At 56.5% G+C, this 24,555-nt stretch overlaps 1 protein-coding gene across 2 annotated transcripts; it reads left to right on the forward strand.

Moving 5' to 3' along the window:
• Positions 1-504: 504 nt before the first annotated feature.
• Positions 505-24,274, forward strand: BTBD2 (BTB domain containing 2; the record flags this gene model as incomplete). 2 transcript variants are annotated; one of them, XM_079703171.1, is made up of 9 exons in its annotated part: positions 505-905; positions 13,229-13,348; positions 17,024-17,180; positions 18,329-18,434; positions 18,598-18,795; positions 22,027-22,237; positions 22,368-22,455; positions 22,776-22,922; positions 23,316-24,274. In XM_079703171.1, the coding sequence occupies 9 exons, from the start codon at positions 505-507 to the stop codon at positions 23,475-23,477; spliced, it is 1,590 nt and encodes a 529-aa protein (XP_079559297.1). In that variant the 3' UTR covers positions 23,478-24,274. The 2 variants fall into 2 exon arrangements, with proteins under 2 accessions (XP_079559297.1, XP_079559298.1); XM_079703172.1 differs by having other exon boundaries at positions 22,045-22,237.
• Between the last annotated feature and the right edge of the window lie 281 nt (positions 24,275-24,555).

Here is a 24,555-nt window from a genome sequence, read left to right on the forward strand (position 1 = left end):
GCGTATGGGGTCCAGGGTCTGGGGTCGGGGTCTGAAGTAAATGATCTAGAATCCGGGGGTCCAGAGTCTGAGGTTAAAGATCTAGAGTCTGGGGGTCAGGGTCTGAGGTCCAGGATCTGGGGGGCCGGGTCTGAAGTAAAGGATATAGAGTCCAGGGTCTGGGTCCCTGGTGTGAAGTACGAGATCTAGCACTTGGGGTCCCATGTCTGAGGTCTGGGGTCCAGGCCCAGGGTCGGAGGTACGAGGTCCGTTGCCCCTCCCCCCACCGTGCCCCTGCCCCGCCCCCTCCCTCCTCCTAGCCCCTCCCCGGCCCCCTCCCTTCTCCTCCCTGCTCTCCAGGTCCCCCACCTCCTCCCCCTCCCTTCTCTCCCCCTGCCCCGCCCCCTCCCTCCTCCTCCCCTCTCCCCCTCTTCCCCTCCTCTGCCCCCTCCTTTCTCCTCCCTCCCCTCCCCCTCCCCGGCCCTCCCCCGCCCGCCCCGCCCCGCCGGGCGCCGCACCGACAAGATGGCGGCGGGTGGGAGCGGCGGGCGCGCTTCGTGCCCGCCGGGGGTCGGCCCGGGCGCGGGGGGCGGCCCCGGGCCCAGCGCCAACGCTGCCCCGGCCCCCGGCAACGCGGCCGCCGCCGCCGCTGCCCAGGCCCCCGCCGCCCCCGGGCCGCCCCCGCTGGTGTCGGTGTCGGGGCCGGGGCCGGGGCCGGGGCCGGGCGCGCAGGCCGCTGCGGGTGGGGAGCGGGCGGCCGAGGAGCCGGGGGCGGGGGCGCTGCTGCGCGAGCCCGTCTACAACTGGCAGGCCACCAAGCCCACGGTGAAGGAGCGCTTCGCCTTCCTCTTCAACAACGAGGTGCTCTGCGACGTGCACTTCCTGGTGGGCAAGGGGCTCGGCGCGCAGCGCATCCCGGCGCACAGGTGGGCCGCCGTCCCGGGACCCGCCGCCCCCCGGGGACCCAGCATCCCCGGGCCCAGCCCCCGCCAGCCCCCGGGACTCAGTCATCCCCGAGATCCCGCCACCCCTCCCCCCCCGCCGGGGATACTCGCCACCCCCGGGGACCTAGTCATCCCCCAGGACCCGCCCTTCTTGGAATCCCTGCCGTCCCCGGGACCCCACCACCCTCAGGACCCCGTCGTCCTAGGACCCAACCCGTTATTCTTGGAACCCCTGCTGGTCCCTGGGACCCTGCTGTTCCCAGTAACCACCATCCCCGGGCCCTACCACCCCTAGGCCCTGTGACCCTGCCAGGCCCCCTTCCACCCGTACTTCCAGATACTGGCCGTATTCTGGTCCTGCGACCCCTGCCCCTCCACTCTCATCAGCGTCTCCTGGCTCTGTGACCCCTGACCCTGCCACCTTGGCCAGGATCTCTCAGACCCAGTGACCTCTTCCACCCCCAGCATCCCTGTGACCCCTCAGCCCCTGCCAGGCTCTCCAGGCCCTGCAACCCCCAGCCTGGCCAGCCCGAGGACCCCCAGACACTACCATCTCCCTCCATTTCCTCCTTCCTGCCCCAGTGACCTCTTCCCCCGAGTGCCCCATCCTTCTGGGGCTGAGACCGCCAGAGCCCCACCAGACTCCCACCTTGTGAACCCAGGACCCCCAGTGACTCCCAGCTCTGCGATCACCCAGCTCCGTGACGCCCCATCCCCCAGGCCTCCTTTCGAAAGGGGGGTGGGTGTTGGTCCAGGCCCCATCCCTCTGCCAGTCTCCAGGGTGCAGCCCCCAGACTCCTGGGTAGGGTGGGACTGATGTCAGCGTCCTGCCCACTGCTGGTTCCTCTGCCCCTACTCGCTGGGGGGTGCTGGGGAGGGTTCTGTCTGGGGAGGGGGGCTGCAGGGGTTGTCACCACTCTGCCCGGAGTGTCCCCCAACCTGCTGTGAGGGTCCTCCCCACCTTTCTGACGTGTGGCCTTTATTTAACTTGTGCCTTCGAGATTCCTCTTTTTGGCTTTTCTTGGTTATTTATATACAACTGGGTCTAGATTCCTGTCCAAGGACGCTTCCAGGCCCGTGATGGGGTTCCCAGTACCTCCCTGCCCTGTGTGTGTGTTGCGGTCCTCCCCCGTCTCCCACAAGCTGTGAGTAGGGGGCCAGTTGATGTGTCACCTGTGAGCCCCCAGCCTCCCTCATGCCTTTCTTGTCCCACATTCCTGCTGTGTGGACCTCCCAGATCGAAGGGTTCTAGTTCTTTGTCTTTTCAGCCTTTGGGTTGTTATTTCATACGCATTGTTGCCATTTTACCTGCAGCGATCAGGTAGATGACTGTACCGTGAGTGACCGTGAACCCTGCTGAGCCTCAGTTCCCCCCACCTCCCCACCCCCCGGGACCTGGGACTGACCACTCAGACACCTCCTTCCGAGGGCCACAGGGAGGGTGGACCCTGTGACCCAACCAGGTCCTTATCACAGTGGCCCGGGGCTCATCCTCCATACGGGCTGGCTTAAAATGCAGGTGGGGCTGTGACCCAACGCATAAAGGAAACACCTCGCAGCCTCGCTGATGGAACACAGACAGGAGTGGGGAAAATTCCTTATACCGTGCGCCATGCTCCCGGGCTGGACCTAACTCCCGTCTCTGTCCCAGGTGGGCTGGATTTGGGGACTTGCTTGTAAAGAGTAGATTGGAATCCCACCTTGGGGGAGCTCGGCAGATGCCACCTCAGCCAGGTGGTCAAGGTCGACCTCAGGGTGATGTCCTGGGGGTGTCAGGGTCCCCCTAGAAGGAATCAATGAGAAGGGCACCTCACCTCAGTGTGCGCCACCCCAAACTCTTAACCCCAGTGTGGTGGGTTGAATGGTGGCCCCCAACAAGGTGTGTCCACATCCTGACACCCAGAACCTGTGAATGGGACCTTATTTGGAAAAAGGGTCTTTGTAGATGTGATTAAGAGTTTCAAGAAGAGATCATCCTGGATTATCTGAACGGGCCCTAAATCCAGCAAGTATCCTTATGAGAGACACACAGAGGAGAGACCGAGAGAAGATGGCCATGTGACAACAGAGGCAGAGACGGGAGGGACACACGGCCGCAAGCCCAGGACGCCTGGGACCCCAGAAGCTGGAAGAGGCCGGAGGGGGACCCTCCGGGGGCAGCACGGCCCTGGGACACACTGACCTTGGACGTGTGGCCTCCAGAACGTGAGAGAGGAAATTCCTGTCCTTTCAAGTCACCCAATTTGCAGTAATTTGTTAGAGCAGCCCCAGGAAACCAGTACACCTGGTCCTATTGGAGAAAATACCAGATAAACCCAGCTTGGGGCCATGCTGCAGGACGCCAGCCGCCAGCCGGTCCTGGGAGGAGCCTGAGGACACAAGCGAAAGCCACGTGGGATCCTGGATGCGGGCCTGGGGCGGAGAGCATCCGGAGCTGGTGACTGGGGAGCAGGGCCGAGTCGGGGAGGGGCTCGTGCTAACTTTGAGGAAGGCCATGGGGTCTGGACCCACCATCTCCCGGGACCCAGGCTTGGGGTGGTCTCAGGCTGGGGCCGTGAATTCTGGGTACAGGGTGACCTGGGGCATGGGACACAGGACGGTCTGGCATGAGTGATGGCAGAAGGGGCCAGCTGTGGCCCCCGACAAGTTCAGACCTCATTAGGAGCCGCCCCCTGCCCCGTGCCCCGTCGGCTTAGCCCCACCCCCTCGCCCTGCACTGCACTGCTTTTTTTTTTTTTTTTTTTTTGCTGTACGCGGGCCTCTCACTGTTGTGGCCTCTCCCGTTGTGGAGCACAGGCTCCGGACGTGCAGGCTCAGTGGCCATGGCTCACGGGTCCAGCCGCTCCGCGGCATGTGGGATCCTCCCGGACCAGGGCACGAACCCGTGTCCCCTGCATCGGCAGGCGGACTCTCAACCACTGCGCCACCAGGGAAGCCCTGCACTGCTTTTTGACAGCTTTCTCCTTCTAACTTTCTCTGTGACTGCTGTCATTGGCTTCCTGTGAGCAGGATTTTTTTTTTTTTTTTTTGGCTGAGTCACAGCTTGTGGGATCTTAGTTCCCCAACCAGGGATTGAACCCCGGCACCTGGCAGTGGAAGCGTGGAGTCCCAGCCACTGGACGGCCACAGGGTTTTGCTTCTCTCCGTCCTGCTAGGCCCAGGAAAATGCCTGGCACGGCAGGTGCTCAGGAAACCTGTGAGTCCACTGTCTACGCTCGCGCTCGCGGGGCTCCCTCTGAGGAAATACCGAGCATTTTCAGGGTAGCACTGTGCACAAATCGGATGGACCCACATTAATATCTAAAATACCTTTATTCATCTATCACGGAAAACTTAGCAGTGCAGAGAAGTCCCAGAAGTGGAGCAGTCTGTGTCTGGGGTCCCTTCTCTTTCATCGATCTGTGTGTGCTTAGCCCAATAACACGTTTTTTGATGACTGTGGCTTTATGGTGGTGGGTTTTGAGAACTGCCGTGTCTGTTCTTCCCAGTTTTACTCCGTGTCAAGACTTTTTTCAGCTCGTCTCACACACTTAACTCCTCCAGAATCAATCACCCATCCATCTGTCCCTCCCTGCATCAAACAGTCATTGAAACAGTGCTGACAGAAGACATCTCTTTCCCTGTGGGACTTACCTTCAGGTAAATTTGCACCAGCAAAGTTTTGTAAAGAGCCAGATAGTATATAGTGTCAGCAGGCCACACGGTCTCTGTCCCAACTGCTTAATTCTTGGCGTAGCAACACGAATGCATTAAGACAGAAATGAATGGGTGTGGCTTTGTGCCTATAAAACTTTATTTACAAAAACAAGCGGTGGGCCGGATTGAGTCCCAGGGCTGTAGTTGACCAGCCTCTGCCTCAGTGGTTCCTTATGATCTTTAGAATCAATTTATCAAATGCTAAAGGAATTTCCTGGAGGGATTGGTCTTTGCAAAGATACAGGTTGGGAGAGTTGACAGTTTAGAATACAAAATATATCTGGGAACACGTTTATCCAGGGCATTTTTGTGAAACCTTAGGAAAGTTTTGTAGTTTCTTCAAATAGGTCTTGCACATATATTGCTAAGTTTCTGATTCGTTTTTTCTTTTTACAACTTTATTGGAGTATAATTGCTTCACAATGGTGTGTTAGTTTCTGCTTTATAACAAAGTGAATTAGTTATACATATGTTCCCATATCCCTTCCCTCTTGCGTCTCCCTCCCTCCCACCCTCCCTATCCCACCCCTCTAGGTGGTCACAAAGCACTGAGCTGATCTCCCTGTTCTATGCGGCTGCTTCTCACTAGCTATTTATTTTACATTTGGTAATGTATATATGTCCATGCCTCTCTCTCGCTTTGTCACAGCTTACCCTTCCCCCTCCCCATATCCTCAAGTCCATTCTCAAGTAGGTCTGTGTCTTTATTCCTGTCTTACCCCTAGGTTCTTCTTTTTTTTTTCTTAAATTCCATATATATGTGTTAGCATACGGTATTTGTCTTTGTCTTTCTGACTTACTTCACTCTGTATGACAGACTCTAGGTCTATCCACCTCATTACAAATAGGTAATTTCGTTTCTTTTTATGGCTGAGTAATATTCCATTGTATATATGTGCCACATCTTCTTTATCCATTCATCCGATGATGGACACTTAGGTTGTTTCCATCTCCGGGCTATTGTAAATAGAGCTGCAATGAACATTTTGGTACATGACTCTTTTCGAATTATATTTTTGTTTGTTTTTTCTCTGTTGTGAGTAATTTCTCCATTGTATTTTTTCTAGTTGGTTCTTGCTGGGAAGCTGTAGATTTTTTGCGTATTTATTTTTATCTATTTGAACGATTTCTTTCTGAACCCTTCTTAGCGTTAATTGCTCCACTGATTCCGTGGTCTGGCACTGTCCAGTAGACTTTTCTGTGATGATGGGATTGTTCTAGATCTGTGCTCTCCAGTCCTAGCCACTAATCACTTGTGGCTGCTGAGCACTTGAATTGTGGCTCTTACAACTGAGGAACTGAATCCTTTTTTTTTGTTTTGTTTTTTTGGACACACTGCGTGGCTTGCAGGATCTTAGTTCCCCAACCAATGATTGAGCCTGCGCCCTTGGCAGTGAAGGCAAAGAGTCCTAACCACTGGACCACCCGGGAATTCCCAAACTGAATCTTTTATTTACCTTAATCAATTTAGATTTACATAAGCCCTGAATTTAGAGTTTTAAGTGAGACAATCACGTTATGGGCAATTAATTTCTCATTCTCTCTCATATTTCTGCCTCATTTTTTCTGTTCTGATTGCATTTCTGACCACCAGGGCATTGTTCCGTAACAGAGGTGTTTTTCACAGTTCAATGTGATCATTGATACTGGTTTCTGACAAATTCTTTTTAATACAGTAACAAGTTTCTTTCCATCCCTTGTTCACTACGAGTTTCCATGAAGTGTGGGCATGGGATGTCATCGAGTGCTTTTAATGGATTTTGGTTTGTTTGATCTGACAATTGGCCATATAGAAAATTATGCATTTGTGTGACAACTGCCATAGCCCAGTTTGGGAGCACTTCTGTCACCCGCAGAAACCCCTTTCCCCACTTACCCTCAGTCCCCACTCCCACCCTGATCCCTGGGCAATCACTGACCTTCTCTCTCTCTAGTTTTGCTCTTTGTAGAAATTTCATAGGATTAGAATGATAGAATGTGTAGGCTTTGGTCTGGCTTCTTTCACTGAGTGTGCTGTTTATAAGGTCCATCCACACCGTTGTATCGGCAGTTCATTTCTTTCTATTGCTAAAGTAATTCATGTTACTGCTGAATTCCATTGCATGGATGGACCACGCTTTGTCCACTCATCAGTCGATGGGCATATGGGTTATATAGGTTATTTCCAGCTTTTCATTATGAGGAATCATACTGCCATGAACATTCCACATTCGTGTAGAAATTTGCCTGTGGAAGAACTGCTCCTTTTCTCTTGGGTGAATACCTAGGGGTCGCATGTTGGAATTACAGGGTAACGTGACATTTTAAGAAACTGCCAAACTGGTTTCCAAAGTGGCCGCCCCATTCCCCACCCCCCAGTGGTGCCCGAGGGTTCCAGAGTGTCTTTGGCCTCATAGGTGATTGGGAAATATTCCTTCCCCCTCTCCTTTCTGGAAGAGTTTGCATAGGGTTGGTATTATTTCTTCTGGGAGTGGGCTTTTCTGTGTGGGAAGATTTTTTAAAATATTTATTTATTTATTTGGTCTCACCGGGTCTTCGTTGCAGCAGGCAGGCTCCTTAGTTGCGGCTTGAGGGCTCCTTAGTTGCGGCAGGTGGGCTCCTTAGTTGTGGCATGCGAACTCTTAGTTGTGGCATGCATGTGGGATCTAGTTCCCTGATCAGGGATCAAACCCAGTCCCCCTGCATTGGGAGCGTGGAGTCCTATCCACTGCGCCACCAGGGAAGTCCCAGTGGGAATTTTTTTTTTTTTTTTTTAATTGGCTGCTTTGGGTCTTCATTGCTGTGCATAGGCTTTCTCTAGTTGCGGCGAGCGGGGGCTACTCTTCGTTGCAGTGCGCGGGCTTCTCGTGGTGGCTTCTCTTTGTTGCAGAGCACAGGCTCTAGGCACGTGGGCTGCAGTAGTTGTGGCACACAGGCTCAGTAGTTGTGGCACATGGGCTTAGTTGCTCCGCGGCATGTGGGATCTTTCCGGACCAGGGCTCAAACCCGTGTTCCCTGCATTGGCAGGCAGATTCTTAACCACTGTGCCACCAGGGAAGTCCCGGAAGATTATTAATGACTAGTTCACTTACTTGTTATGTGTTTGTTTAGATTTTCTCTTCACCGGTGAGTGATGGCAGTTTGTGTCTTTCCAGGAAGTCGTCCATTTTCTCTAAGTTGTCTTAAGTTGTTGGCATAAAATTGTTTCAAAGTTTTTTTTTTTTTTTATCACCTATAGCGTCTGTAGTGATGTTCCCTTTTTCATTCCTGATTTTGGTAACTTGTGTTTTTTTCTCTTGGTCAGTCTAGCTAAAGTTCTAGCAATTGTTGATTTCCCCCCCGCCCCCAAAGAGTGACCTTTAGGTTTCATTGATTTGTCTCTATTTTCCCATTCCCAGTTTCATTAATTCCTGCCCTCACTTTTATTATTTTCTTCATTCTTTGGGCTCGATTTGCTCTTCATTTTCTAGATTCTTGAGATGGGAGCTGATTTTATTTTTTAAATTAATTAATTATTTTTTGGTCATGCCACATGGCTTGCGAGATCTTAGTTCCTCAACCAGGGATTGAACCCAGGCCCCGGCAGTGAAAGTGCCAAGTCTAACCACTGGACCACCAGGGAATTACTGGAAGCTTACCTTGCTGATTTTAGATCTCTATTTAATACATATACACTGTTTACTTCTAAGCACTGTTTTAGCTGCATCCCTTACATTTGTTTTTTGTTTTTTGTTTTTTGCGGTACGCGGGCCTCTCACTGTCGTGGCCTCACCCGTTGCGGAGCACAGGCTCCGGACGCGCAGGCTCAGTGGCCATGGCTCACGGGCCCAGCCGCTCTGCGGCATGTGGGATCTTCCCGGACCAGGGCACGAACCCGTGTCCCCTGCATCGGCAGGTGGACTCAAAACCACTGCGCCACCAGGGAAGCCCTGCATCCCTTACATTTTGATGCGCCGTGTTTGCATTTTTGTTCCAGTTAAGATCTTTTCTAATTTCCCTTGTGTTCCTTCTCTGACCCATGGGTTACTTATAAGTGTTGTTTCATTTCCAAATATTTGGCGATTTCTCAGAGGTCTTTCTGTTGTTGGTATGGAGTTTAATTCCTCTCTTTGGAGAACATGCTTTGACTGCTTTCAGTGCCTCTGAGTATATTTGTTTGGCCTTGCATGTGGTCTGTCCTGGAGAATGTGCCATTGCGCCTAAGAGCATGCATTCTGCCGTCGTTGGGCTGAGGGTTCCGTAAAGGTCGCTTGGCAGCGTTATTCAGTCTTCTGTGTTCTTGCCGATTTTGTCTGGCTGTTCTGTCAGTTGTGGAGAGTGAGGCATCAGAACCTCCAACCATCATTCTTGGATTGTCTCTTTCTCCTTTAACAGTCAGTTTCTGCTTCGTGTGGTTTGGGACTCTGTTGTGTATTCATTTGTACTGTTACCTATCCCCATGTACTGACCCTCTGTTCACATGAAACGTCCATTGTTCAGTAATACTCCTCATCTTCACGACTGTCTTGTCTGATATCTCTGTAGCCACTCCAGCTCTCTGGTGGTTTCCGAATGCAAGGTATGTCTTTCCCCATCTTTCTCCTTTCATCCCCTTTGTGTGTTTGAATGTGAAACTTCTGAGCCCGTGACGTCCACCTGTCCCATCTCTGGTGATGTGAGCCTTGGTCATGGGGTAGATTTCTCCACTGGATGTCACCAACGTCCCCTTGTAAATCACCCTTCCTGAGGGATACTTTGGGACTGTACAGACATCCCATTTCCCCTCCTGCTTTGCCCGCTGGTGTATGGTGGTTCCTGCTGGAAAGAGTTATTTACTCTAGCGTCTGCCATATGGTGATTTCCTATTTCTGTAACTCCCTCTGCATTTGTCAACTGGGGTTCTAGAAGAGCTGTCCCTTCTCCCTTACTCATCCATTCCTTCAGTTATATATTTATTTCATCATGGACTCACGGATATTTATTTTATCCTGTGGGTCATCATCCGGTGCGAACATTATTTTGTTGTTCGTATCGTCCCAGATTTGGCTCCCGTGTCCGTTCAGCATTTCCCCGTCATGTTGGAGCGTGTTTTTACTTTCTGGCGCCACAAGATACTCCAAGCTCATCTTGTCCTTCCCCTGCCCCAGCCCTGCAAGTCAGCCACTTCTCCAAGGAGCTCTGGTTCGTTTTAGTGGAAAATGGTATTTAGAAACCAAGACTTGGGTGCTGGGTGTGCCCACTGCTGCTGGGGTGGTGTTGTTTAGAGACCTTTTTAGCAGGTAGAGCGAGGAAATGTACCAGCACACACACATCTCTGTTTATTTCTGTCCCTCCACCCGTCTGTCCATCTGTCCACCCATCCACCATCCATCTACCTGTCCAAAAGCCACGAGATCATCTTGATCGCTCTGATTTCGGTTCAGCCCTCCAGAATTTATTCCAGCCCCCCCTCCCCTTATCTATAACTGTTTTCTCCCACGATGAGGACCCTGGCTCTCATTCTGCACACGTCTACTTGGTAGCACAAACCTAGATATGTAGAGTAGTTTCAGAGCTGCTAACCCTCTCCTGTGAAAAATACTTTTACTAAGTAAAGCACAGTATTTGTATGCAGTTCATTTGGCCTTTAACCTGTTTCCCAAAGCTACTTAGCTGGTCTTTTCTTCCCTGCCCCTTCAGGGTAATACGTCATTCTTTCTTTTTTTTTTTTAATTTTTAAATTGTGGTAAAATACACATACCATAAAGTTCACCCTCTTTACCCTTTTTAAGTGCACAGCTCAGTGGCATTAAGCACCTTCACATTGTCGGGCAGCCATCCCACCATCATCTCCAGAACTTTCTCATCTTCCCAAACTGAAGCTCTGTCCCCATGAAACACTGACTCCCCACCCCTCCCCCAGCCCCTGGCCCCCACCATCTACTTCCTGTCTCTGTGGATCTGACTCCCCCAGGGACCTCCTGTGAGTGGAATCAGACACTGTGTGTCCTTCTATGTCTGGCTTCTATCACTGAGCATCATGTCCCCAAGGTCCATCCACTCTGTAACATGTGTCGGAATTTCCTTCTTCTTAAGGTAACTAATACTCCTTGTACGTATGGAGGGACCACATTGTGTTCATCCATCATCTGTCCATTGATACTGGGTTGCCTCCACCTTTGGCCGTCGATGAATCGTGTCTCTGTGAGCACTTGTGCACAGGTTTTGTGTGGACGTGTGTGTTCGTTTCTCTCGGGTACACAACTTAGGAGTGGAACTGCCGGGTCAGACGGTAACTCCACATTGAACTCTCCGATGAATCACTGGCCTGTCATCCACCGCGGCTGCACACTTTATGTCCCCACCCGCCCTGCACGAGGGCTCTGATTTCTCCACATCCGCAGCAACTCTTGTCATTGTCCAGATTTTTTATCCTAGCTGGCGTTTCCTAGTGGGGGTGAGGTGGTGTCTCATGGTGGTTTTGATTTGCCATGTTCATCGTCATGTTTCTGAGGATGGATGGATAAGGGAGGGTAGAAGACTCCTGGCGGGAGGCCAGCGAGGGGCCGGTGGCTGGGGCTGTGGGGGGAGGAGCCTTGGAGATGTTCAGACCGCCTTCGACCCAGTGGCCTTGCCAGCCCTGGGGTTTGTCGCCGCGTCTGCCGAGGGCACTGAGGGTGCGTACAGCCTGGCATCCGGGGCTCTGCACAGACACACAGGCCCAGTTGGGCCGCCGCTTACTTCCTGCCAGTGAATCGTTGGGGAAAGTTTTCCCCGCGGGAGATCAAGATGCTTTGTTTAATCTAGAAAGAGAGGAGGAACAGGAAGACACTTTCTTTATGGAGAGTGTGCGTGGGGAAGTGCAGTGAGGCTCCAGGGGCCCAGCTGCGGTGGTGAATGAGCGGGGCTCCGAGGACGTGGTGGGGCAGAACAGGGCCTGAGCGACCTGGGGCGGCCGAAACAAAGCACCGCCGATGGATGGGCAAAGCCATCCAGATCTGTCCTCTCTCAGTTCTGGAATTCAGAAGCCCAGGATCAGGGTACTGCAGGGCCGCGCTCCCTCCAGAGGTTCCCGGGGAGGGTCCTTCCTATCTCCTCCGGCTTCTGGGGCTCCAGGCGTCCTGGGCTTGTGGCCGCGGCGCTCCAGGCTCTGCCTCCGTCAATACGTGGCCTCTCCCTGTGTGCTGGGTCCACATTTCCCTTTTATAAGTCATTGGATTAGGGCCAGCCTGGATTTGGGTGGCCTCATCTTAATAAATGGCATCCGCAAAGACCCTGTTTCCAAACGGTACCATCCTGACGTTCCAGGTGGACATGACTTTGGAGACACTGTTCACCCCACTACACTCACACTCGGTTTCCACCTGGCCCCCATCTCTGGGCTGGCCTTTGGGGTGCCGTAGAGCCCTGGGCCAGATTGGGGACCAGACAAGGGCCTGGCGGGGCCGGGAGCACCAGTCCACGATGGAGGAGTGGGTGGGAGGCGGGGGGGCGGTTCTTTTCGCCGAGAGTAGGGGGCTGCCCAGGTGGGGCTCGCTGGGAGCGGTGGGAACGTCCCCCGGGCACTGGGCAGAGGCCGGGAATCGGGCTGTGGCTGCCGACTCCAGCGGTTCCGCAAGGGGGTGGCCTCTCAGAGCCCTGCGTGTGTCACCTTGGGGACCCCGGGAGGGGCTGCGACGTGGGGCCTTGCAGACCCAGAGGACAGGGGCTCTGCAGGGGGCAGGCCTAGAGCTCGGCCCCCGCCATCTCTGCCGCCCCGGGGTAGGCTGTCGTGGGGCGGGCCCTGGGGACCGCGGGTGCACAGCACAGTGGGCGCGTGACGCCAGGCAGAACCTGCAGGCCCCCGTGGCCACCCACGTCTGGATGCTCCCTTGGCCTCCACGCCCTTCCCCACGGACTCAGCCCGATTCAGGTGACCCCGCCAGGCCTTCCCTGACTCTGCTCCCACACAGCCCTGCGTTCTCCTTCCTGCCGCACTGTCAGGCTGTCCATGCCGTGGACCCGTGGCTGCCTTCCTCCAACAAGGCCAGGGTCTCAGTGCCCACAGCCCCAGCACGGGGGCCGTGTGTGTAGAGTAAGGAGGGAGTGATGAAGGAGGGGGTGAATGAGGGGGGCAGGGAGTGGTTGAGTGAGTCAGTGAATGAATGAATGAAAGGATGGAGTGAATGACGAATGAATGAGGGAGTGAATGAATGAATGAATCTGGGTGAGCCAATCAGTGAGTGAAGGAATGAGTGAGTGAATGAATGACGGAGGGAGGGAGTGGTCGAGTGAATGAATGAATGGGTGAATCCGTGAGTGAATGAATGAATGAGTGAGTGAATGAATGACGGAGGGAGGGAATGACGGAGGGAAGGAGTGAATGAGTTGCGTGGGGAGGGCATGAGCTCTCTGCCATAAGCCATTCAGCCCCTGGGGAGATGATTTCGCTTCTCTGGCCTCTGTTGCTACTCATCCACATGCGCTGCCTTCTCAGTCCTCAGGGCCCTCCTAACGGAAGCATCCAGGGCAGGATGCTCTGGGCACAGCATCTGCTGCAGGTGCTGGCTGGGGTGTCACTGCTGTGGGGACACTCGCCTTCCACATCCCGGGGCCCTGACAGCCCCCCGGGCTCGGGTGGTGGGGACCGGTGGGCCTCACAAAGGGTAACTGGGTCTTCTCTGACACAACAGGTTCGTGCTGGCCGTGGGCAGTGCTGTCTTCGATGCCATGTTCAACGGGGGAATGGCCACCACGTCCACCGAGATCGAGCTGCCAGACGTGGAGCCCGCTGCCTTCCTGGCACTGCTCAAGTAAGACTTTCCAGGTCCTTCACGCCCTGGGGGGAGGGACAGACACACCTGATGTTTGAAAAAAATAGAGCCCTGGTGACATTGCCTCCAGAGCCCCCAGCTCCCTGGAGATTTCTAGAACTCACCTCCTCAGTGAGGGGTGGGCTCTGGACGCCCCCCCATTTTCATTTTTGTATTTTTAATATCAAGATGTAATTTGCATACCATACAACTCACCCATGTGAAGTGTACAATTCAATGACATTTAGTATGTTTACAGAGTGTGCAACCATCACCTCTAATTCCAGAACATTCCATCACCCCCAAAGGAATGGCATCCCCCTCCCCCAGCCCCTGACAACCAGGAACCCACTCTCTGTGTCTGTGGATCTGCCTGTTCTGGATGGTTCCCATCAGTGGAATCACACACTGTGTGTCCTTCTGTATCTGGCTTCTCTCACTGAGCATCGCAGTTCCAGGTCCAGCCACACTGCAGCATGTGAGTCCCTAAGTTTTCATCCTTTCAAGAGTTTTTGAAGAAATAGCCTAGTGCAAGAATTTTAAATTCCACCTATATTTTTTCTTCCTGGGTTTCAAATTTTTTCTCAAGGACTTTAAAACAAATATAGTGGATGTTGGGGGTGGGAGTGCCGCCCACAGATTGCAGCTCCACCGAGAAGGAGGCCTGCGAGCTCTCTGGAACTAGCATACACCCCTGCTCCGCGGAGCACCGTCCGGAAACCCTGGGTGTAAATGGTCTGGGTGGCTTGAAAGGTTATCCCAAACAGTCAAAACAGCTCTACAGATGTGGAGCTTATTTTTTTTTCCCTTTCTGATTATAAAAATGGCATTGGCTCACAGAAAGAAAGAGAGAGAAAGAAAAAGGGAGGGAGAGAAGAAAAGAAGAGAAAAGAAAGCATAAGGAAGAAAATGGAGTGAACCTGTCTAGCCTCTCAGCACCATGGGCGGGGCCTTGGCTGGCCGCTCCCATTCATATCAGGTCCCATTTATATCACGTGCTCACAGCACCCCTCCACACCCACTGTGTCGTCATCTCCTTTTTTCCTCTGGTGTCTGCAGGGTGTAAACTGGTTCCCTTCAGCTCCATCTAACAGTGTTGAATCCTGTGGGCTGATCACAGCACTTTGTGGAATAATCTCACTCCTCTGTCTTTAGGCAACTTTTCAGATGGTTCCTCAGACCAGGGGCCGCAGGCTGCCCCTGGGTGGGTGGGAGGGCAGGGGCTCTGTCTCCACAGCTCCCCGCCGACATTGCAAAAGCAGCCTGGAAGGATTTGTAAACTGTGGGCAGGGCTGTGGGCCAAGGAAACTTTATGTACAAAATAGGGGACAAAAGCACGGTGAGATATCACTTCACACCCACCAGGGTGGCTATTATTAAAAAACAAACAAACAAAATGACTTGTCTCGAGGAGGTGGAGAAATTGGGACCCTCATGTGCTTCTGGTGGGAATGTGAAATGAGGCAGCCACTGTGGAAACAGTCTGGACGATCCTCAAAAGCTAAACATAGAATCACTGTGTGCTCCAGCAATCCCATTCCTGGGTACATCCCCCAAAGAAGGGAGAAGCGGGGGCTCGAAGAGATATTTGCACACCCGTGTTCACAGCAGCTTGATTCACAACAGCCAAAAGATGGGAACACCCCCAAGTGTCCATGAACAGTTGAGGGATGAACGAGGTGTGATCCATCCACACACTGGAATATTACTCAGCCTTCAAAAGGATTCTGGAATTCAGTAACACATTAAAAGGATCATACACCATGGTCAAATGGGATTTATTCCAGGGCTGCAAGGATTTTTCAGTATCCGCAAATCAATCAGCGTGATACACCACATCAAGAGGTTGAAGAATAAAAACAATACGATCATCTCAATAGGTTGCAGAAAAAGCTTTTGACAAAATTCAACACCCGTTTATGTCATAAAGGATTCTGGCAACTTCCCTGGTGGTGCAGTGGTTAAGAATCCACCTGCCAATGCAGGGGACACAGGTTCGAGCCCTGGTCTGGGAAGATCCCACATGCCACAGAGCAACTAAGCCCGTGCGCCACAACTACTGAGCCTGCGCTCTAGAGCCCACGAGCCACAACTACTGAGCCCACGTGCCACAACTACTGAAGCCCGCGCACGTAGAGCCCATGCTCCACAACGAGAGAAGCCACTGCAATGAGAAGCCCGTGCACTGCAACGAAGAATAGCCCCCGCTGGCCACAACTACAGAAAGCCCACGCACAGTAATGAAGACCCAACGCAGCCATAAATAAATAAATAAATAAAAATTAAAAAAACCCCAAAATTCTGACGCTTGCTCCAACGTGGATGGACCTTGAGGACATGATGCTTAGTGAAATAAGCCAGATGAAAAAGGACAAATACAGTGTGAACCTACTCACAGGAGGTCCTAGAGGAGTTACATCCAGAGACAGGAAGTAGATGGTGGGGGCCAGGGGCTGGGGGAGGGGGAGTCAGGGGACAGAGTTTCAGTTTGGGAAGATGAGAAAGTTCTGGAGATGGATGGTGGGGATGGTTGCACAGCAATATGAATGTACCTAATGCTACTGATAAAAATGGTTAAAGTGGTAAATTTTATGTTATGTGTATTTTACCATAATGTAAACAAATGAAAAAATGTAAAAGTCATATCTATAAAAGAAAATCAAGACCCCAAACAGGTGACAGGTTGCAGTTAGCCAAACCCTGCCTTAGTCTAAAGTTGGTGAGATGTGGGGTGGAAGGCTATTCTCTCCGTCTCCCTCTCCATCCCTGTGTCTCTCTGTCTCTATATCTCTCCTTGTCTCTCTCTCCCCGTATCAACTTGGGTTTTGGTAACCAAGCTGCCCCCCCGAGAGGGTGGACACTGTCTCCACTGGCATGTGAAGGGCTCACCCATCTCCCCGCACATGTCTTGGCCTGTCCCATTACCAGGTCCCCCTCAGCACTGCTGACATTAGTGGTCATTCTGTCCCTGACCCCGCCGGCCGCTGCTGGTACGGCTTCCTGTGCATTCGCAGGGGAGTGAGTCCCAGGAGGCGGGGGGCACCTTCCAGGAACTTGCTCTTTGGGCGGCTCCCGGTTGGGCTCCTCCACACCCCCATCCCGTGTCCATGGTGCCCGTGGACGGACACTTGGGTGGTTTCGCGTGGATCGCGCTGCTGTGAACATGCGTCATTTCTCTCAGACGCAGAGGCGTGAGCTGCGCACCCAGGGCCGCCTCTGAGGCACTCCCACCAGACGGACCAGGGTTCTGATTTCTCACCATCTCCCAGTGGTTTTGTAATCGACCCTGACTTCTGACCCACATATAGAGTCGGGCCGATGGCGGGTGGTCAACACGTCCGGTGTCTGCGATTCCGGCTGACACTTCTGGTCCCGTTAGTGGTCGGGCATGGCAGCCGGCTGTGGCCGGGTCGGGGGGTGTGGAAGCCTCTCCTTGTCCCGGGGCAAATCCCATGCTGCCCACGGAGGAGCCGGACAGAGGCCCACCTGCTGTGTAGACTCGTTTCCAGGGTTGGCCTGTGGGCACTCCTTTTCCCGGGTAACTGCCTTTGCGGAGTCACGTTCACAGGTCAGAGGGCGACCGATGCTAATTCGGTTGGTTCCTCGGGCCAGGCCGGTGGGTGGGGGCTGGGCGGCTGTCCTCATGACGCCGTCCGCTCCTCCCCCCCACCCCAGGTTTCTCTACTCGGACGAGGTTCAGATCGGGCCTGAGACGGTCATGACCACGCTGTACACCGCCAAGAAGTACGCGGTACCCGCGCTCGAGGCCCACTGCGTGGAGTTTCTGAAGAAGAACCTGCGGGCGGACAACGCGTTCATGCTGCTGACGCAGGTACGGGTCGGGCGTGCAGGTGTGGGGCGAGGGCACAGGGGGCGCGGCGAGGGCGCAGGGGCAGGGCTGCGGGGCGGGGCGAGGGCGCAGGAGCCGGGGCGAGGGCGCAGGAGCAGGGCTGCGGGGTGGGGCGAGGGCGCGCGACCCGCTGGGGAGCAGGTGCTCCGGGTCTGCGCAAGGATGCAGGTGCGTGGGTGCGAGTAAGGACGCCGGGGCAGGGGAGGACGGATGGGGGAATTTCGGAGTTTAGGCGCCGCTTAACTCTTGCGCCCAGGTTAGTGTCTCCCTCACTTCGTCCTGCCCTGTCCCTGCCCCTGGTGGCACCGCGGTGTTTCCCTGGTCGCCTCTCGTGCAGTGCACCTTGTTGGCAGGCCGGCCTCACGACAGTCATTTGCTAAAGGCTTCCCGTTGGCGTTTTGGTGCCCTTGTGCAGAGCTCAGGTGTGGGGGGAAAGGCGTTCCGTACTAGGTTTCTTGGAAGGGGGGACCCTTTGGGGTTGTCTGGTCTGATGGGCTGCGGCGGTCCTGGACCACTGTGGGGGCTGGGAGCCTGGCGGAGACGGGGCAGAGCCCGAGTGTCATCGTGGCACCACAGACCCCTCGCTGAGGTGGCACCTGGTCCTCGGCCCCGTCTGCTGAGTCGCTCTCAAGGGCCAGAGCCTGGACGGTCGGGTGGGGGCCGGCTGCTCCCAGCCATTTGCTGAGACCTGCAGCCACGTGGGCTGTCCTAGCCTCCTAGCCAGGCCCCAGGCAGAGACCGATGCACAGGGGTGTGGGCGTCGAGCTGCCCCACAGGTTCTCCGTCCCCGGCCCCCGGCCCGTGTGCGAGTTCTCGGACGGTCAGAAGCACAGCGCTGCCGCGTCCCACGGGTCCTCTCGGCCCTCTCCCCCGGGCTCCTGCCTGCCCCAAGGGGCGACTGGGCCCGCCTCCAGCCTGAACCTCTAGGTGCCCCAGCTTTCGAGGTGCAGGCCTGACCGCCCCCGCCCCAGGCAGTGGTTACTGAGATGAGAGCCTGTGAACCTCAAGAAAGAAGATCCCTCTGGCCCCTCGGCCCGGGCCTTGAAATCTGTGCCCAGGACTTGAAATCCGTGCCCAGTCTGGAGCCAAGGTCCATCTGGCTGGGTGTTGACAGGCTCTCTCCCCCGCAGGCGAGGCTTTTCGACGAACCGCAGCTCGCCAGCCTGTGTCTGGAAAACATCGACAAGAACACGGCCGACGCCATCACTGCAGAGGGCTTCACAGACATCGACCTGGGTAAGGCCACAAGGCTGGGGAGGGCTCGGTGGTCACATGCGTCCCGCTGCCTGCCCCACTCTGCGGCTGCCCGAGGGCCGTGGACGGCCTGGCCGCGAGCCGGTCAGAGGTCATCCCCGAGGCCATGGAGGCCGGCGCTCGCTGATGGCCCCTCCCCTTGCAGACACGCTGGTGGCCGTGCTGGAGCGGGACACCCTGGGCATCCGCGAGGTGCGCTTGTTCAACGCTGTCGTCCGCTGGTCTGAGGCTGAGTGTCAGCGGCAGCAGCTGCAGGTGACGCCCGAGAACAAGCGGAAGGTTCTGGGCAAGGCGTTGGCCCTCATCCGCTTCCCGCTGATGACCATCGAGGAGTTTGCTGCAGGTAACGGTCAGGGGCTGCCTAGGGAATGCTCAGGAGGGGCGTGACCCCAGGGACCCTGCTGCGTGTGACTCAGTCCCATGACACTCGGCCCGGCCACAGCGGGTCGGGTGCTGGCTGTGTCCATGCGGGAGCCTGGACTGGCTCGAGAGGGTGAAGCTGGAACGACCCCCAGATGCCGACCCTCCCGCGTCCCAGCCTCTCCCACCCCCCCGTCTTGGGTGTCGACACGCACGTATCCGAATGTACCAGGCCCCTGAGGGTCCCGTCTGGGGCTCAGGTCCTGGGAGCTGGGCTCTGGTGCCCGCATCCTCGACAAGCCCCATGAAAGGGTGGGTGGTGTCTGGGACTGTGGGCCGCTGCTGCCGGGCCTGGACTTGGGCCCAGGTGGGGTTGGCCCTGACCCTGCCTCTCGCGCTGGGGGCATGCTCGGGTCTTGGGGATGTGCGCCAGCGGCAGCGGTGGCCAGCTTGGTGACCCCTCCCCTGGGCCTGGGCCTCCCCTTCATGTCACTCTCATGGCCGGTGCCGACCACGGTCCTGGAGCCAAACTGGCCTGGAAGGTTCTGGACGGGGCTCCGTGATGCAGCCCCGTGGCGGGTGCACCGCTGTCCTGCCTCTCCCCGGTCCGTGCTGCCCCTGCTCCCACCCAGGCTTAGGGTTGCCAGATTTAGCAACAAGAGCAAACAATTTTTTTTAGTGTAAGCGTGTCCTGTGCAGCAGCTGGGAGACACTTATCCTACAGATCAGCCCTCTTTGATCTGAAATCGAGACTTGGCTGGGTGTCCTGCGTTTTATCTGGCGGTCCACGGTGTTCCCTCAGTGCTGGGGCGAAGCCTGAGAGGCTGTCTCCACACTGGGGGGGTCACTCATCCCTCAAATACTTAGCACCTCCTGGGTACCTGGCCCTGGCAGCACAGTGGTGACCGAGGCAGCCTGGGCACTGCGGACATGGGGCTGGGTCCTCCTCTGTGGGGGGCTGTCCTGGGCACTGTGGGGTGTGGAGCAGCCTCCCTGGTCCCACCCCCTCGATGCCAGGAGCACCCCTAGTCTTTTTTTCTTTTTTAACAGTATGAGGGCTTTATTTTTTTTATATATTTATATATTTATTTATTTTTTGGCTGCATTGGGTCTTCGTTGCTGTGCGCAGGCTCTCTCTAGTTGTGGCGAGCGGGGCTCCTCTTCCTTACGGGCACAGGCTTCTCACGGTGGTGGCTTCTCTTGTTGCGGAGCACGAGCTCTACGCGCGCGGGCTTCGGTAGTTGTGGCTCGCGGGCTCAGTAGTTGTGGCTCACAGGCTTAGTTGCTCCGCGGCATGTGGGATCTTCCCAGAGCAGGGCTCGAACCCGTGTCCCCTGCATGGGCAGGTGGATTCCTAACCACTGCGCCACCAGGGAAGTCCCAGCACCCCCTAGTCTTTTTTTTGGCTACGCAGGCCTCACTGTTGTGGCCTCTCCCGTTGTGGAGCACAGGCTCCAGACGTGCAGGCTCAGCGGCCATGGCTTACGGGCCCAGCTGCTCTGCGGCATGTGGGATCTTCCCGGGCCAGAGCACGAACCCGTGTCCCCTGCATTGGCAGGCGGACTCTCAACCACTGAGCCACCACGGAAGCCCGCACCCCTAGTCTTGATCACAGATGTCCCCAAACATTGCCCAGTGTCCCCTGGGGGGCAGGATGCCCCGGGTGAGAGCCCTGAGCTATAGTGTTGAGCTGTCCCGGCCTAAGACAGCTGTATGAGCCTTGCTGGACCCCTCTCACTCCAGCCCCGTTTGCACCCCCGAAACCACTCTCCTCGTAGGCCACCTGGCCACCAAATCCCCCGGGGGTCTCAGATCTCCTAGAAGCGCCATCCCCTCACCCTTGGCCCCCTTGCCACTCCTCCCACGACGGGCCCCCAGGCCAGAACAGCCCACCACCCCTCAGCTTGCAAGCGCCTGGGATGAGTGTGTCTGTGTCCAGGGGTTGTGAGCTGGGCCTCTGGCCTTGTCCATCTGCAGCACGGACTGCAAGGCTTCAGCTCTTTGTCACTCAGTGTGTTGTAGAGAATTCTCCTGCCTCTTATGTTCCACTTGAAATTACAAGAATGTAGAGAGACGTATGGAAAAAAAACTCCCCCAAAGACTCCCCTGGCTCAGTGTGTCACAACTGAGGTCTGATGTATTTTTCTTTCTGTATTCTGTATGCAGAGATGTAAAAAAAATGGTTAATATCTGTATTCACTTTTATTTATTTATTCATTCATTTTTGGCTGTGTTGGGTCTTCGTTGCTGCGTGTGGCCCTTCTCTAGTTGCGGCGAGTGGGGGCTACTCTTCATTGTGGTGCGCAGGCTTCTCATTGTGGTGGCTTCTCTTGCTGCGGAGCACAGGCTCTAGGCGCGTAGGCTTCAGTAGTTGTGGCACGCAGGCGCAGTAGTTGTGGCTCGCAGGCTCTAGAGTGCAGGCTCAGTAGTTGTGGCGCACGGGCTTAGTTGCTCCGCGGCATATGGGATCCTCCCAGACCAGGGCTTGAACCCGTGTCCCCCACATTGGCAGGAGGATTCTTAACCAGTGCGCCCCCAGGGAATCCCTGTGTTCACTTTTGTATCTTACTTGCTCTCGTGATCCATGGAGGTCTCTTGCTCAGACCTGTGTGCCTGTGAGCTGTTGGGGCTGTGGGCCAGGTTGTGGCTGACCTGTGGCAGAAATGAGCTCAAAGCTGGTGAATGAGTGATTCTTGTAAAGCGAGGGTGGTGCCATAAGGCCTGCATTAGGCGCCCTGTCCCGGTGCAGGTGGCGGGCAGGGGCGCTTACAATCCTTCCGCACCTCCCGTCCGCCCCACACGCTGCCCCCCGTCACCGGCTCATGGCTACATCCAGGCCCCCACCTCCAGACCCCTCTCCGACTCTGGGCCTCTCTTGGGGGCTGGCATCCCCACCGTCTGTGTAGGTGCCCGGGGTGGACAGGCAGGGTGGCGGGTGCTCCGTGGACCAGGAGTGGTCCCCTGGGGGTGGTCCCAGTGGAGGTTGGGAGGCCTGGGGCAGTGAGGGGGATTTTGCCCGATTAGCCAGCAACTCAGTGTTTTGGCCCCATGTCTGCTTCGGACCCTTCCCCAAACGCGGCAGAAGGGCCATCCCCCCGCGGGGGTGGTTGGACCGGTGACGTTCTGCAGAAGAAAGATGCTGAGGAGTTGAGAGGCTGGGTGCCATGCTTTCCAGTGTCTTCTGCGTGCTCGGGGTCTGCCCAGCCTTCCCTACCCGCCCCTGTGCCCTCAGGGCCCGCACAGTCGGGCATCCTGGTGGACCGCGAGGTGGTCAGCCTCTTCCTGCACTTCACCGTCAACCCCAAGCCACGCGTGGACTTCATTGACCGTCCACGCTGCTGCCTCCGCGGGAAGGAGTGCAGCGTCAACCGCTTCCAGCAGGTGGAGAGCCGCTGGGGCTACAGCGGCACAAGCGACCGCATCAGGTAGGTGCAGGCTGGGCGGCGCAGGCCGCGAGCACAGCGGCCGGGGGTGGGGAGCTGGGGTCCTCCGTGGGGAGGGGTGGGCACTGGACGGTCGAGCTAGCTCAGCATCTCCCTCCTCTGATGGGTTCAGGTTCTCGGTCAACAAGCGCATCTTCGTGGTTGGCTTCGGGCTCTACGGCTCAATCCACGGCCCCACCGATTACCAAGTGAACATCCAGGTACCGCTCGCCCCAGGCCCTGCCCCTCCACAGCCCTCCTCCCACCTCTCGCCTTCTTCGTATCCCTTCCCATCCCACCCCGTCCCTCTCAGTCAAGGGTCTGCTCGTGTTTCCCCCAAGGTGGCACGAGTGTTCTGGAGTCTATGGGACCCAGGACGATGCCTCCCCACTCCTGCCATTGGCCTCCTTCTTGCAGGTCACGGGTCGGACCCCCTGCTGCAGGGCCTGGAGGTGGGGCTCAGCCCTGGGGTCCAGGCTCCTGGGGGTGGGCACAGGGGCAGGGGCGCCAGAGTTAGCTGTGCCTGGCTCCTGGCCCACAGATCATCCACACAGACAGCAACACGGTCCTGGGCCAGAACGACACAGGCTTCAGCTGTGATGGCTCCGCCAGCACGTTCCGAGTCATGTTCAAGGAGCCGGTGGAGGTGCTGCCCAATGTCAACTACACGGCCTGCGCCACGCTCAAGGTGTGCCCAACCCCAACCCTAGCCACGCCCCTGACGCCCCACCCCACCCAGGACCGAGACCCCAGCCCTGATCCCTGAGCTGTAGCTGGGACCCCGACCCTGATGCTGGTCCCTGAGCTGTACCCGGGACCCTGACCCTGAGCTTGGTCCTGACCCGAGCCAAACCCAGGACCCTGACCCTGACCCCTGAGCCGTGCCCGAGACCCCAACCCTGAACCTGACCCCTGAGCCATACGTGGGACCCTGCCTCCCAGTCCACTGCCCACTGTGGGGCTAGGAGTGCGCAACCCTGCGTCGCAGCCATGGAGGACCTGTTGCCCGCGCTGGGTCAGGATCCTGCGCCCTCTCCACACGCAGCACATCCATCCTGACCCACCGGGCCCCACCCCGCAGGGCCCGGACTCCCACTACGGCACCAAGGGCCTGCGCAAGGTCACCCACGAGTCGCCCACGACTGGGGCCAAGACGTGCTTCACCTTCTGCTATGCGGCCGGGAACAACAATGGCACGTCCGTGGAGGACGGGCAGATCCCTGAGGTCATCTTCTACACCTAGGCTGCCCCGTCCCATGCCACGCCCGCTGTTCCCCCTGCCTCGGTCCCGGGCGCCAGGAGGGCTCCTCTGTTCCGAGGTGGCGGATGGGCAGGGCAGCAGGAGACAATCCCTCAGGACTCGGGGGGCAGGGCCGGCCTGACCCTGCCCTGAGCCGAGGTTTCGCCTGCTGCCCCTGCATTTCATGGTCACCTGACCAGCTGCCCGACCATAGGATTCGTGTAGGGTGTTGCCTCATGTTTGTTTCAGCTGCACGTGGCAATGCATCTTGGATTCCCGTTTCTCTGGTAGGAGACCACGTACGGGGCCCCTCGTGGGCCTGGGTCCTGTGTTCCTCTGTTCTGTTCCCTGGGGACACTCAGACCACCTTGACCCACCCCTAGGACACAGGCTCGAGCCCTCCCGAGGTCCTGCAGGCCGGCTTCCTGCCAGGCCCAGGCCCAGCCCGTGGGCCCAGTGAAGGTCCAGCCCTCCTGGACGGCCCCTCCCAGCCCCTGCAGCTGTGGACACGGGTGGCAGACCCTGTCTGCCTGGGAAGGGCGATGCTGCGGGCCACACAAGGGAGCCGCATCCCAGCTGGCCCACCTGCACATCCTGTAGCCCCACTCCCGGCCCCCAGTGAGCACTCTGCCCAGAGGTGCTGGAGGGCACAGCCCCTCCCTGACCCCCAGGTACTGTACCCTCCCCACCCCCATGCTTCCACCTGGAGCCTGTGTCCTCCCCGAAGCCATGGAAGGTGTGTCCTCACACCACACCCCAAAATGTTTTTTTTTTTAAATAAAGGAAAGAAATGTACTGGCCCTGACCCACGTGCTGCTTCCCAGCAGAATGGGCCCCTGGCAGCTGGTGCCCTGGCCCTTCTCACTGCATCTGTTTCCCCACTGTTAGAAGGGCCAGCTGGGCTAGGGGGCCCAAAGGAGGGGCCATCTCCTGACACAGAATTCTCACCTTCGGGGCGTCCAAATCACGTGGGGCTCCACGTGGGCTGCGAACCCTCCCCGGACCCTCTGTCCTCTGCACAAAACCCTGGGGTTCCCATTGTGCCCCTGTTGTACAGCGATCAGGGACCCTGGGCACGGTG

The sequence above is a fragment of the Hyperoodon ampullatus genome (assembly GCF_949752795.1).
Source record: "Hyperoodon ampullatus genome assembly, chromosome: 4".
In the NCBI taxonomy this organism is placed as follows: domain Eukaryota; kingdom Metazoa; phylum Chordata; class Mammalia; order Artiodactyla; family Ziphiidae; genus Hyperoodon; species Hyperoodon ampullatus.